Consider the following 14,520-nt stretch of genomic DNA (forward strand, 5'->3'; position numbering starts at 1 on the left):
ATGTTTTCCCCAGAATACCGATCGTCGGGTCAAATGTACCTATTTTGGACATGTCATTGTAGGTAGAAAAAATATTGTTGCTGTCTGACGGGCAGAAACCTCAAGCATTCACACACACACACGCACACACGCACGCACACACACATGCACGCGCACACACATACACACACACCTCTGACCCTGTCTCTGTGTGGATGATTCCTAAGCCGGGAAGAAGCCCCAGATATGTCTAGAGCAGATGTCATGGTGTCAGAATACAAATACACAGCACACACAATACACAGAACAAGGAAACAAAACGACAGCAGGAGGAGACAGATGCAAGGAAGGAAGCAAAAAAACAAGGAAACAAACGGTTGGGTACTAATGATAGACAGTAGCTCATGAGAGAAGAGAGATCATCCTCTCTCCATTTTGTTGAGCACGATGATGACAAAACATTGTGGCGTCTTACTCTGTCGTACATACACACTTTAAAATCCTTAGTGTAAACAGACCTGTAACGGTCTATCTGAATGTTATGGGGGAAAGAAATTATGTTTTCACAACGGGCGAGTGAAGGATTATGTTTTATCAAGCGATGATCATCAAAACAGGGCCCAGCATAAGCTGGCTTGTTAGACCAACGATGCCTTAAATGTGTCCTCTCTCTCCAATTACACCCAAAGAAGTCTTCTGTAGATTGTATGTACGGACTGAGACATTACAATAGTGCTGACAGGTGCAGAATGAGAATAGAAGTGTTTGACTAGGCCTCGTCAGTGACAAGACCTGCTACTGTGCAGTTGAACACACTACAGTCCAAATAGAATCAGCTATCAGAAATTATTTTGAACAGATTATGCACACATTTGGCATTCTATAATTAATTAAATAATGAACGAATCAATTAATGAATGAATTCATTGAGTAATGAATTATACATTTTATAATTGGTGATATTTTTTTGGCCTGCCTGGATCATGAATACAACTCATGCTAGGAGTATTGCAGATATAATTGTTCATAAACATGATGGCAGGCGGGATATAAATTAACAAATTCTTTCCTACTTTTACTGCACACCTCACCATATTAGTCAATGTGAAATAATTGCATTCTTAATGACATTTTCTGATGTAATGTTGATTAGACTATGATTATGAAGCCTAAATGTTCCTTTTATAATTACTTTCACATCAAGGTCGTCACCCTATGTGTCCCACCGTGATCAATTATGATAAGTCGTATTGGATGTAGCCTAGGCCTGCATGGCACATGGATATTTAATGGAATATGAAATGTAACGTATCCTGCAGATATCCGGCAAAATGTAAAACTGATTACCTAGATGATGCTCTAGATAGTCACACGTGCATGGATAAATGATCTATACACTCACTCACAACATATTAATATTAATACTGATTCATACTGTGTTGGATCATGAGGACTGTTAATTGCTCCATGCAGCTGCTTAGTGACCAACACAAGATTGTAAATGGGCAGGCATGCAGTCTTCTGCTCAGCATTTTAGTTATCTGTTTGTTATCTTTGACCTAAACAAGGATATTTCCACAGTAAGTATCAATGAGTGTGACCACAGATTGTTTCCATTCCTAGGCTACTTGTTGACAATCAGTGTCCTAATTACTGATAGATGGAGCGCTATAGTTTTGTACTCATTCTGTTTTTGTGTGTCTATGGAGTTAACATTCTACTATAAATGCGCCACGTCTCTGTGTGCGTGTGTGCGTGTAATGCACGTAACTCGAGAACCGTTTCACCCACCGACTTCACATACACACGCGTTCCACACCCCCACGGGGAGTGCAGTGCTCGGTATCAAGTCGGTCGGACCCACGGTTCTCCAGAACCACCACAAAAGGCTCTGGTCAGGCTCTGCCAGTGGGCCTATAATGAGGCCAACTCCTTTCACCTGGGCCAGGCTCTGCCAGTGGGCCTAATGAGGCCAACTCCTTTCACCTGTACAATTTCCAACCAGGCTCTGCCCGTGAGCACAGGCACATACACAGATCTCCATGTGGGACACTGACAGTTTAAACGGGTGCTATCATGACAACGTATATCATTAGGTTCCCAAGTTGCATCGTTCCCAAGTAGGCCGGTGGCCGACTGCGACGGGCACGTACAGGTCTATAGTTACTCTAACAGACTCCTGGGTGTTGTTATCATATTCAAATATGCCTTCCCTGTGTATTTTTTGTTTCTTCCTGAAAGCTGAAAGCCTTTGAGTCAAAAGGCCCAATTATGAAATCATCCCCTCCCCAATTATCATACAACAGCTGTGGGCGAGGCTTAAGTTCAGGTAGGTGGAGCATGCTAAGGTGAAAACCAGGTATACTTAATGAACTGGTGGGTGTGGCCACATAAAAACATAATTTTAACACTTTCTGTACTCGTTTTTGTAAAAAGAAATCCTCCTAGTATAATCATAATACCTGATTATGTTTTAGGGGGGAAATATCACGGTACTCCGTCTTGATGATAGCAGGTGTGGCCAATTATTGTTTACTCAAAAATGGTCACCAAGACACCAACCCACCCAGAAAGGCTCAGCAGAACTAAGATTAGCATTCTGCTTTCAAAATAAGAAAGAACAATTCTATCTGATAGCATAATACATAATAATTCCACAAATATATTAGTCATTGGGGCCTCTTCCAAAATGATAATACTGTACATCATTCTGATCTGTACTAATTAACAACTAACAATTCATGCTGTGGCTCGTTAATATTGATGATGTATGCACAAGCAAATTACATGCTGTGTGTAGATACGAGTACACTGAGGCAATGAATGAGGAACTTGAACAAATGTATGCACGTGCACGTGTGTGTGCGCGCGCACACACACACACACACACACACACACACACACACACACACACACACACACACACACGAAGAGAGATAAAGAAATGGAGACAACATGCATGCATGCATGCATAGATATATCCATGTATCTGCAGTTTGTATTCATGAGGCTCTGGTTCAGAACGCATAACATTACATGTGGATGCGCTGTATTGAATATATCTGGACCTGGACACACTCTGAAACTCCAACCACACGTATAAAATGTACTTTTTGGCCAGAAAGGGATTTCTTTTTTTCACCGGAAGGAAAAATCGTATCTATGAGGTTTTCTCTTTCCCGGTGGAAAAGTGCCTTTCTGGCCAAAAACGCAAAAAGTGCATTGTGTGGTGGGGGTCTCTTAAGCGCCTTTGTATTGGTGAGTAGGTAAAACGTTCTTAATATTTTCGCTACAGAGGAGAGGCTGGTCTGTATTTCAATAAAGACTATTATTATCATTATTATTGAAGGTGGTAACAGTCCATTTGCTCAGTATAATATTGCGGGGGCATATTTAGAATGTGTGCAGGGTTGAGTATGTTGAATCTAGTTTCCATTAATGAGGATTTAGTTGACACAATGAAATAAAATGGCGATAGTATTCTGTGTGGGGCAGACGGCCTGTCACAGCCAGATTTGGGAGACCAGTAGCTTTGTTGTTGCAAGGAAAGCGGTAAAATGAGACTTTCGTGGTTGTTTTCGTCTCAGATTTAGTCCGACGGAGGGACACAGTATAACTCTATGGGGACACACAAGCGAAACAAAAGTAGGACCCGGAAGTATCTCTGGAGGGTATCTTAGTATCTCTGACAATGAGGTTATATCTTCCCTTCTTCTCTGGAGTCCTGCCTCAAAGCAGACCAGAGGTAGAAAACTGTCATTCCCTGATGTCATCGCTAGGGACACAGGCATCAGTAAACAGGAACTGGGGATGGCAATAAAGGACCGGGAAGTTTGGTGTGATATTGTGAAATCCACGATCTCGACCGTGGCCGAAAAATTATGATGATCTCTGGAGGGGGGCGCTCGCTCACGTCACGGCTAAAATACTGAATTGACCAGAGCTATGGCAGCCAGTGTTCTATAATAAATTGTTTTGACCGACACTTAATCAGCCTCAATTGTAGATGTAAGATAACAGAAGGCTGCCTATTACATATGTTGTGGAACTGCCCGCTTTTAATTGATTATTGGAAGTTCATCATGTCTACTGTCTCTGAAATCATAGAGGTTGAAATACCACATGATCCAAGAATTTGGTTACTGGGTGACGTTACATTGATCAACACAAATTTTAACAAAGCATACTTTGTGTTACTCGCCAGTACAGCTGCGAAGAAAATCATCTTGGTTAATTGGAAATCTGAAAAATCACCTTCACAGAGACACTGGCTGAATGAGCTTTCATCATACTGTACCCCTGAAAAGATACTGTACAATGTAAGAAGAAGGCCTGCTGCTTTTGAAAAGATATGGGGCAGGTTCTTTGAGGTTCTACCTTCAATATCTCCTCTGGGTTGATTTAGTTTTATTTATATTGTTATTTTCATATATTTTTCTGAGTTGATGCTATCAAGAGGTGTTGTGTACAATACAGAGTAATGAGAGCTGTGTAGTTTTCCTTTCTAGGGTTGGGGTGGGGTGGGGTGGTTTGGATTAAGAGCGTCTGTTGTAAATTGTGGGGGGTGGGTGGGGGGGGGGGGGGGGGTTTGTTTTTACTGTTTTTTGTCTTTTCCTTTTTGAGTTTGTCTTGTCTTGTTTAAAAAAAAAAAAAACATTATTCTGTAATTCATTGTTGTAAATGTCTGCATTTTCAATAAATAAATCTTTAAAAAATTGTCAGCATCAGTCTTCCATAATATAATACCACCTAATTTTATGAAAACATTGATGTGGCAATGACTTGTCTTACCTGTACACCTCTCAACGGTTATCAGGCCAGTATCCCACCATACAATGTACCTGTCATCATAGAAGTATGCATGTAAATGAGCAGTATGAAGACGGTACGTAGATCCCAAAAAGAACATGTAGTGTGATATGAGAGCAGTGTGGTGGTATTTAGTTGATGTACAAACTGTAGGTACATACCATACGTACATCCAATGTTATGTCATATCACAGATCCGAACACTCACTTAAACAGCAAACACATGGTATTTTCCAGTTAATTACCAAATGTTTCACTGGGCCTTGCAGTGATCAATGTACACGTGTGGTGTAGGCGTTTAATCAGAGCCCAGCATTTTCACAGCAAAAGGTTTACGCAAAATGGTTAGCCCCGTTTATAAATGTAATCAAACTGCCCAGCATGTGAATTCTTGAATCGTGTGGCATTTTGATTTTACTACTCCTGCAAGAATATTCTCCTCTACACAAGTTATAAATATGTTCTTTTTATTTCCAAAAACATGCAAATCCATAATTTTCTCTTGTTCTCAATCCCTCTTACACAGTTATCTCGCTCTCACATACACACAGAAGTAACCGTGTAATCAATAGGTCTATATTATGTATATGCACTACTTAATAACCACCCGCCCCTCAAAGATAAATTTGGGGAAAACTAAATAGAACAAAAATATAAATTAACAGAAAAACAAAATTATTCTTGACAAAACACCACTTACTTATTGAGTTATCCAGACGGATGCCTGATAAGTGTTATTGCAATGGTTTTACATTAGTCACTCAGTGCAAGAAAGGAAAACAAAGACAAAGTAAGACAAGGTCTGGCATAAAGAGCATGACATCTGCATGATAGTGAGCTCAATGGAATACATAGCCCGATAATGAACATGATTCCGCAAGCTATTATGACTAAGTTAAATTCTTACATGGTTGAGCTTGCAAGGTTAGCGCAACACTGTTCAAGCAGCCCACATTGTATTGACTGCGTCTTTAAAAAGCCAATGTGATGCCGTACAGGCGTACACGGTACACAGTCAAATCCATAAGGCTCGTTTCCATTCAACCCTGTTGTGCTCTGTGTTCTCTCCTTAATTCATTAGTTGTTTGCTTTGTTTATTTTGTTTTTGTTTTTCCCAGAAAGAAATGTCTTTATTTATTCATTTACAGATTTTGGAGAGGCTGTTTTGCATTGTGTATGTACAGTGCCGGAAAACAAGCAGAATACGCTATTTCGGTCAATTAAATTCCTTGACTGTATTAATAAATACAATTTTATTCATAGAGTGCTTTTCAGGGTAATAAATAATAAAAAAAACTTCAATACATCAGAAAAATAATTATGCATTATTCTTTTACATTCAACAATTGAGGGACTATTGCGTATCACACACAGTTCAATGGAAACAAGGTGTTGGTGTTAATTTAACTGGGGAGAGAGTAAAATTAGAACCAAAGGAACCACCAGGATTTGACTGCGTCTCTATCTCATAAACCTACGCAAACATGCTGCATCCTCACTCAAAATTAACTAACTTAACACCAAAACCTCAGCGTGTGTTTTAAATTCCTTAATAACTTTATTTGCAAATAAATTGTCATCATATAATCCGAGAGACAAAAATGAAGCAGGCTTTTGTTTGTTACATTGTCACTTTTACATAATTATGGTCTATCATTTCCAGTACTCTCCCTGAAGGGCTATTGCTTGAGCTTAAACCAACATGAAACCTAAATAATTAAAGTGTTTATTTATTAATTTTTTTACTTATAGTATATTAAAACACAGATGGTTAAATAAGGGAAAAGCAGTTATCCAGATTATTTCTTCATAGGGATGCATTCTTGGCCAGTGACTTAAAGATTACAAAATTTACAATGAAGCCCACAACACTTGAATACAATATTAGAGAGAAATCTTAAATAATCTTAAATAATCCTAGAAAAACAATTTGTGTGTGACATAGATCATCTTGTGTCTTTTATTTCTTAAACTTGGTCATTAAACTTGCATAATAAACATGCAATGAAACATTTTTTTAAATATAGATTTTTTTTGGTGTGTTTTTGGAGAATGTGTATATAAAGAGAGTAACTCTGTTTGCTGTATTGCATAAGAGCATCACCAAAATCAAAACTGGAAAAAACGAAACAAAATGAAACAAACTAAACTAAACAATACAGACCTCAGACATAAAAATCCATATTTCAAAGGGTTTCTTGAACACACTAATGCTATTTCAACATTACTCACTCACTTCCGAACATTAATTTAATTCCTTAAAACCACCGTGTCACCAAATGGATGCCAGGCAGGGCACAAAACCCACATACTGTATGGAGAACACGTATATCTAGTGTGCGTCTGAGCATAGACATGGTAACGCCCGCCTGCCTCTGATTGGCCTACCGACACTGCCCATCTTGACTGTCCACTGAGGTGGATATAGCTATGCTGGATAGTCTGATCTCTGTTGCGAGGTGGTGGAAAATAATACATATTATACGGTATCAGTATGATACAAGAATAGTGCCTCTAACTTATTTTTGTAGAAGAGGCAAACTAATATTGTTTATGCCGTTTGATATGATTTGATTTGGGTGTACACGTATAAAGTGTTTGTGTTTTCTTTTTGTATGTGTAAACGTGAAACATTATTGTACTGTAAAAAGGTCTCTTTTCCCTTCACCTTTATCCTTTTTAGTATAATAGTATTAGTTTACTATAATTAGATTATTAGATTAATCAACACTAACACTTTATTTAGAAGTACACACCCAAATCAAATCATAGTACATCGTACACGTGTGTTCAATCAATTATTCAATCAAAGCAAACGGCATAAACAATATTAGTTTGGCTCTTCTACAAAAATAAAACGTACAAGTTAGTTACAAGGCTGCATTCTGTCGTGCGTGCCAAGCTGTCATTATTATTTTCCCAACACGGAGTAACCTCGCATCTCGGAGGACAGTCGAGACGGGCAGTGTCGGTAGGCCAATCAGAGGCAGACGGGTGTTACCATGTCTATGCTCGCACACTAGATACGCATGGAGAACGCCCCTCATGGAAATGTATGTAATGTAATGTCACATTTTTATTACAACTTTTAATATCTCTGGCCTGATTTCCTTTGCCTGTGTGTAGGTGGACTTAATTATATTTATACGTAAACCATTTCAAATATGGATAATTTAATATTTAGGTCTGCATCGAAAACTGCTTAAGAACCAATGAGAGGTGTCAGTCGGTCTCCTTGTGAAAAAGCCAACAACAAAGTCCTGAGGGACGCATACATAGTTCTCTTTCTCATGCCTTCCACTGTCACTTCATCTCTCTGTCTATTTCTAAACCCATTTGTCTATCATCCACTGGTTTCTTAAGCTAGTTATACTTGGTTGCGCATCATGTTTTGCACAGACGATAGTTGATTCACAACACGTTGTGAGCTTGTGGATCTGCTGTCTTCAGTAGACGACACCGGCACGCAACTAAGTATAAATCAGACTTTATACACATGTACGCACACATTCTCTCTTGCTCTTGCACGCATGCACGCACACGCAGTCACACCCAGCCACGCGATTCTGAAGTATTCGCCCTGGTCTTCAATGTTGGTTGTATATAGCATATATATTGTATGTACATATATATAGACTAATTCAGAAATGGGTCTCATGGTCGCAGCTTACGTATTTCCTGTAGGCGGAGCCGACATAGCTGCGGGGTAAACCTGCACCTCTTCTACTACAGTGAACTGTAGAGTGACTGATGTTAGTCTGCCTCAAACGTTACACTTTTACCTGCTTTTTACTAACATTAACATTACAAAGATGCCCAGAAAATCGGGATGAACCTGTGTAGTTTATGGCTGCTCCAACAATGCTCCACATAAAAAAAGAAAAAAACAGAATGTCAAAATATCCACCGCGGTGGCTGAGAGCAGAGCCATAGAGTAATGGTTGAGACGAAGCAGTGAAATGTCCTGAAAGATACATAACGTCAGTCTTACCCAATACCTTAACTTTAAATGCTTAGTATGAGGTATAAATTACAGCAGCCTTGTGTTCATAAAACAGAAAGATTGGGTTTGAGGCGTTTGAGGCAGACTAACATCAGTCACTCTACAGTTCACTGTAGTAAGAAGAGGTGCGGGTTTAGGAAATACGTAAGCTGCGACCATGAGACCCGTTTCTGAATCTGTCTATATGTGTGTGTGAAGCTTTCTGACATTCCTCGCTCTTTCTCCAGCTTGCATAGCTCAACCCTGGCTTAGTAAGGCACTGATTCCTCCGCTATCCCCTCCCTATCCGTCCATCTGTCCTATTCCTCTAGCCTGCCCTTTTGAAGGAGCCCGTCATACACAGTAGTGGCATGTACAGTACGTGCATGCAACATGCGGTGTACACACATACTCAACAAACAAACTTAACAAGCACGGCTTCTTAGTCCAGCCCTCGCTCAAAGACTAAAGAAATTCCTTAGAATCATCGCAACTGGTTAACAGTTTTCAAACGCCATCACGGTTGTGTTTGTCTTCCGTCCTTGTCCACCCGCCGAGTGTCCATCACCAACCCCCCTGACACCCTCAACCCAAATAAAGGATACAATTGTCACCTCCTGCTCCTCTTCCTCCACTCTTCCTCCTCCTTGGATCCCTCCTTCGTTCCTTACCTCCCTCCATCCCACATACAGTACGTACTTATGTCTTTGTTGTTGTTGGTGTTTTGCTCGCCAGTGTGAATCTATCCGAAAGCAAAACGTGGAACAAGATGAAGCACGTGTTAGGTCATCATCTGAACCGACAGCTCCCTCTCGAGTGCCTCGAGTCGACATTATACGGTGCGTAATCATTAGGTTATCTGTTTATGTACAAAGTCTTTGAAGCATTCCGAACGAAATGGACCGGACGTTTAAAGAGCCCGGGGGGGGGGGGATTGGGGGCTGGGGGGGTGCAAGGACTTTATGCGGCAGTTGGGGAGTCAAACGTAGAACTTGAGCCGGGGGAGAAAAAGGATAATGGAGGGAGACAAGGTTATGGTTATGGCTATAGTGCTGGAGCTTGGTTTGTTTGTGCAACGTAACAGGGTTGGGAACTCTTAAGGGTATAAAGGTTATTTCGGAAACTGTAGCTCTTGTGGCTCTTGGGAGGTGTGCATGGGACTTTGAGAAGGTCTGTCCTTGATGCGTGAGATCTCATAGGCTGGAACAGCGACAGGGGGGTGGGGGTGTTCGGGCAGAAAGCCAAAGGCTCGGAGACCACAACATGGGTACAAGACCGAACCGATGGCTGGGATTGGTGTGCGTGTGACCGCTCACAACAAGGTAAGGAACCGTAAGGGAGAGGGGACTTGGCCCAGACTGTTAATGTTCAGGGGCTTGATCGAGAGGAGAATGGAGGAGGGTCACGGAGGGGAAGTTTAGATTATAGTATGAAAGAGAAGAAAACAGAGTCTGTTGCTCGGCGGTCCAGCTCAGTTGAGCTGATCCTCGTACTGTTTCCGGAAACAGTCACCGGCAGGGAAGAACTCCCAACAACGCTCCTGATACATCTTCCACACGTATGACTCCTGAGAAAGACAGAAGAGAGAGAGAGAGAGAGAGAGAGAGAGAGAGAGAGAGAGAGAGAGAGAGAGAGAGAGAGAGAGAGAGAGAGAGAGAGAGAGAGAGAGAGAGAGAGAGAGAGAGAGAGAGAGAGAGAGAGAGCAAAGGTGAGAGAATAAACCAGAGATTAAGAGTTATGGGTTTTGTATTAACATTTCCACAGAATTACTAATATAATGATAACAATAGTATGATAGGTTTACATATCTTAGATGAACAACAACATTATAAACAAGCATTAGTTTGGTTCTAGCCTAAAGGCCAAGAGTGGGTGGACATACGTATACAGAGGTGTTGTGTTGGGTTAGGCAAGAGAAGGGTGAGAGAGAGAGAGAGAGAGAGAGAGAGAGAGACATGGAGAGTGGAGTGTTCTTTTACACATGTGAGAGATTGGGAATGGCCACTGAAAGTACAACAATATATAAATGGTAATTAGATTATATACCTGGCCTGTGTGCTCTGTTTCGTCTTTGTTGATGAGATACATCACGAAAAATCTGTAACACACAAACACGCACAAAGGTGCATTGTGTATTAGAATATAACACAATCACACTAACTATATAAGTTGTTGGGTACTTATCAGATACAACACTATATCCCAAATCCTACCTACTACACACACACACACACACACACACACACACACAGCGGTATGTACTCACAGGTAGTTGGCGAGGTTGTGCTCCTGTAATGTGTGTGTTTCAAAGCCATGCGGGACCGTGTCAAAGTAGTCGTTGCCTATCCCACAGATAAAGCATTTGGTCTGCAAAGGAAAAACACATTGCATGTTCATTATGTCCTCCTCTGTGTGTGTGTGTGTGTGTGTGTGTGTGTGTGTGTGTGTGTGTGTGTGTGTGTGTGTGTGTGTGTGTGTGTGTTTGTGTATTCACCTCCATGTCTTCTTTGACCTGCTCCTGCTGGTCTCTCAGCTCTCCAAACGCATCGATGATCAAGCCTGGTTCAACAAACAAGGTCACGGTCAGCTCAAACTGTAGGATTGATTATTGTCACGGACGGACAGAAGTAATTCTTTCCCTGCATAGCACACCGGAGCGCACTCGCCTAATTAGATTGCATTGCATTCAGAACGCGCCTAACGAACCTAACTGCAGCTGTGCGCGGCTCTCAGCGGTGTCCCACTATTGACTGGCTGAATTTGAACTGTGTCAGAGAAGTAACAGAAAGAAGCGCGCAAACTTTATCCCCAAACTATATCCCCCCCACCTCCATGCTGGAAATAAAACGTCTGGGTTTCCGAGGCTACATCCATGCTGACGCAATGACTGTCCTGTTTCTGGTTTAGCTTTACGCGCGGGACGCATTAATCTCTCCGTCTCCGGTCAGTGCGGGTTGTTGTTTATTTGCATGGCTCAGAAAATAAGTAACAAACTAACGTTACTAATGAGAACGTTATCGAGTTGTTGGAGGAGGAGGAGGAGGAGGAGAAGGTAACATCAGATTGTATTCTGATGATGTGCCAAACTGCTGCTGGCTGCTGTAATGTTAATAATAGACCTATGTCTTCTATATTGTGTTCTGAAGGTCGGGCTGCTTTACTGCCACTAGTGTTAATGTTATATTTTGTATTGTGTTCCACTGTGCTGCGCTGCATTGCGCTGTGTGCCAATTATGCCCCCTCTCCTGTTGTGTTCTCTTTTCTGGTCTCTGTACCAGTGTACGCAGTGTACACACTTGCGTGTTTACTGTCTGACAAGTCGACATGGAAAAATCTCAACTCGTTAATGCACAAGCACATAGAGCCCTGAGGGACTCCCCCCCCCTCCCCTTACCTTGAATTATGGCCAGAAGGATGACGATGACGAAGAAGAAGAAGGTGATGTCGAAGATGATGCGGTAGATCTCGTACTCGTCTCCCGCTGGGTCCTCGATCTGGTCCCCGATCCCACCGCCTGCACGTACGCCCACGTACATGTGGAACATGTAGCACTGTGTGTGTGTGTGTGTGTGTGTGTGTGTGTGTGTGTGTGTGTGTGTGAGAGATTTGGGGAGGGGGAGTGGGGGGTTGTATAAGATAGAGAAGTCAATTTTAACAATGGTGATGTGCTTTTTTAATTCTCTCTTTAACCAACCAAACAAAACCAGAATCGGCTTCATTGTCACAATGTATTATCACAGGTTTACAGGTGCAAAAGAAGAGGATAAAATATTTTTTGTTACATTAGTAGTTTTCAGGAAAGGGAGGACGAATAGAGATAGAAAGGAGAGCAAATCTGTGATGGGGATGCACAGACTAGTGAACAGTGTTTTGGTAGCACGTTGTTGAGCACATAATTGCACCCAGTTCGATAATATAGCCTTTCTCTACACTGTGTTGTTTAGATAAAGCAAAAAGAATCTGCCTGAAAACAAGAATCAAAGATGGTTTGGTGCCAGTGGTTCATGCCCCACACAGTATATAACGATGCCATCGTGTCACCATCTCTGTCAGATTCACTGTGTCTGACTGAAGAGGACGAGAAACAGAGCCCTAATTGTCGGATGGCTTTGATAGATAAAATGCTTTCCGAGAGAGAGAGAGAGAGAGATTGAAATGTGTCAAAAAGGGATTGTGCTACAGAACAAAAGAAGTTGAGAGCAGAGAAAGAGAGAGAGAGATGAAGGGAAGTTAAAAGAGAGATCAAGTCAGATGGAAAGCGACAGAGAGACAGAGATAGATAAGGTACCCCCCCCCCCCACACACACACACACACACACACACACACACACACACACACACACACGCACGCACGCACGCACGCTCTCATCCTGGCAACGCCATGTTTTCATTCATCCCTCCATGAGTCTCTGGCCTGGGCTAAGCCCTTGTCACCTTCCTGTATTTGGGAAGGGATTGTCTGTTTAGCCACCCGACCTCTCCTTAATAGGAAACAAGACTATGTCTATGGAATGCCACGGGTGGCTGGATATATGGGATTAATGTGCGCGTGAGTGTAGGGGTGTGTGTGTGTGTGTGTGTGTGTGTGTGTGTGTGCGCGCGCGCGCGCGCGCGCGCGCGTGTGTGTGTGTGTGTGTGTGTGTGTGTGTGTGTGTGCCGGGAAAGGAGAGATGGAAGGTGGGATTCACCTCTTACCCACTCCCTCCCCCACACCTCTGAAATGACCTTGAGCAAGGCATGAACTCCCAACTGCTCCAGCGGAGCAGCTCAGTGGCCATGGTTGGCCACTTGGCCCACATTATGAGGGGTGGTTGTACTGGGCAGTACCCAGGTTTTACTTTTAATGTGTGTGTGTGAGTGTGAAGCAGGACGTTCTCACTTCTAAGCAGACCTTCCCTGGGTAAATAAGGCAATGACCCGGCAACTATAGTGTATCATTCCAAATGGTGTGTGACCAGTTCCATTTAAGGCCATTTAATTCTGTCTGATATTAATATGGGCAAGCCATCATAGCAAGCAACGCATTCATACTGGCAACTGTAATCACCGAATTGATAAGACAAGACATTTATTTATCCTGGACGGAAACTCAGGGCTGGGACACTCTCCGACCGCAAACAACACCAGGGTTAATTGGTTCATATTCTTGGCTGGTCGTTAAACAAAGATTCAAATTTGATCTCAATTAACACCTGGATAATTACACCACACGCCTCAAGCCAATCACACAGGCTGTTAAGTGTTAAGAACTGTCACGGTATCCGGGGTAATTAGACCTCAGAGAGGCAATGATTAATTAGGAAACTTCTTTAACGAGGTGCATTCATTGGAGCACCTTCGTTAGCGAGGACAAATACTAGATAGAGAGAAAGAAGACCCAGACGATGTTTCTGGCATTGGAAATTGGAATGTTCCATGTGATAAAAAATGTGATAGCAGATTTAGTCAATTAAGTTAAATGAGAATACTTGTACTACAGCATAATTGGCATATGCCGTTTCTTGTGAACCATTATGGTCCAGTGAAAAGGGTAATGCGGAAAGAGGTACATCTCATTGAATGTGTGAACAGTGCAACAGACAAGGACAAATCTCTAGGTTAATCTTGCAACACTGTTTCCTGGCAAGAGAAGGATCGTATAATTGGGAAATGTAAATCATCGTTTGTCTTTGAAAAGTCTTCTCTAAACGATGTTGCAAAATCTTGTGCTGGCAAGTGGCGAGCAAAAATAATGTCATGAAAATCTAAGA

General features: G+C 41.9%; 1 protein-coding gene across 1 annotated transcript in view; it reads right to left on the reverse strand.

The window, feature by feature from the left end:
* Positions 1 to 10,241: 10,241 nt before the first annotated feature.
* Positions 10,242 to 14,520, reverse strand: part of ryr2a (ryanodine receptor 2a (cardiac)) — a gene marked incomplete at both ends in the record, with an annotated part of 231,061 nt that continues 226,782 nt past the window's right edge. The window contains 5 exons of the mRNA XM_080790070.1: positions 10,242 to 10,337; positions 10,817 to 10,868; positions 11,037 to 11,137; positions 11,265 to 11,329; positions 12,165 to 12,321. Of these exons, the coding sequence (XP_080646196.1) occupies positions 10,242 to 10,337; positions 10,817 to 10,868; positions 11,037 to 11,137; positions 11,265 to 11,329; positions 12,165 to 12,321 (471 nt within the window). The remainder of the gene's footprint in view (positions 10,338 to 10,816; positions 10,869 to 11,036; positions 11,138 to 11,264; positions 11,330 to 12,164; positions 12,322 to 14,520) is intronic.

Source organism: Protomyctophum bolini, assembly GCF_963924005.1.
Source record: "Protomyctophum bolini genome assembly, chromosome: 18".
NCBI classification, from domain to species: domain Eukaryota; kingdom Metazoa; phylum Chordata; class Actinopteri; order Myctophiformes; family Myctophidae; genus Protomyctophum; species Protomyctophum bolini.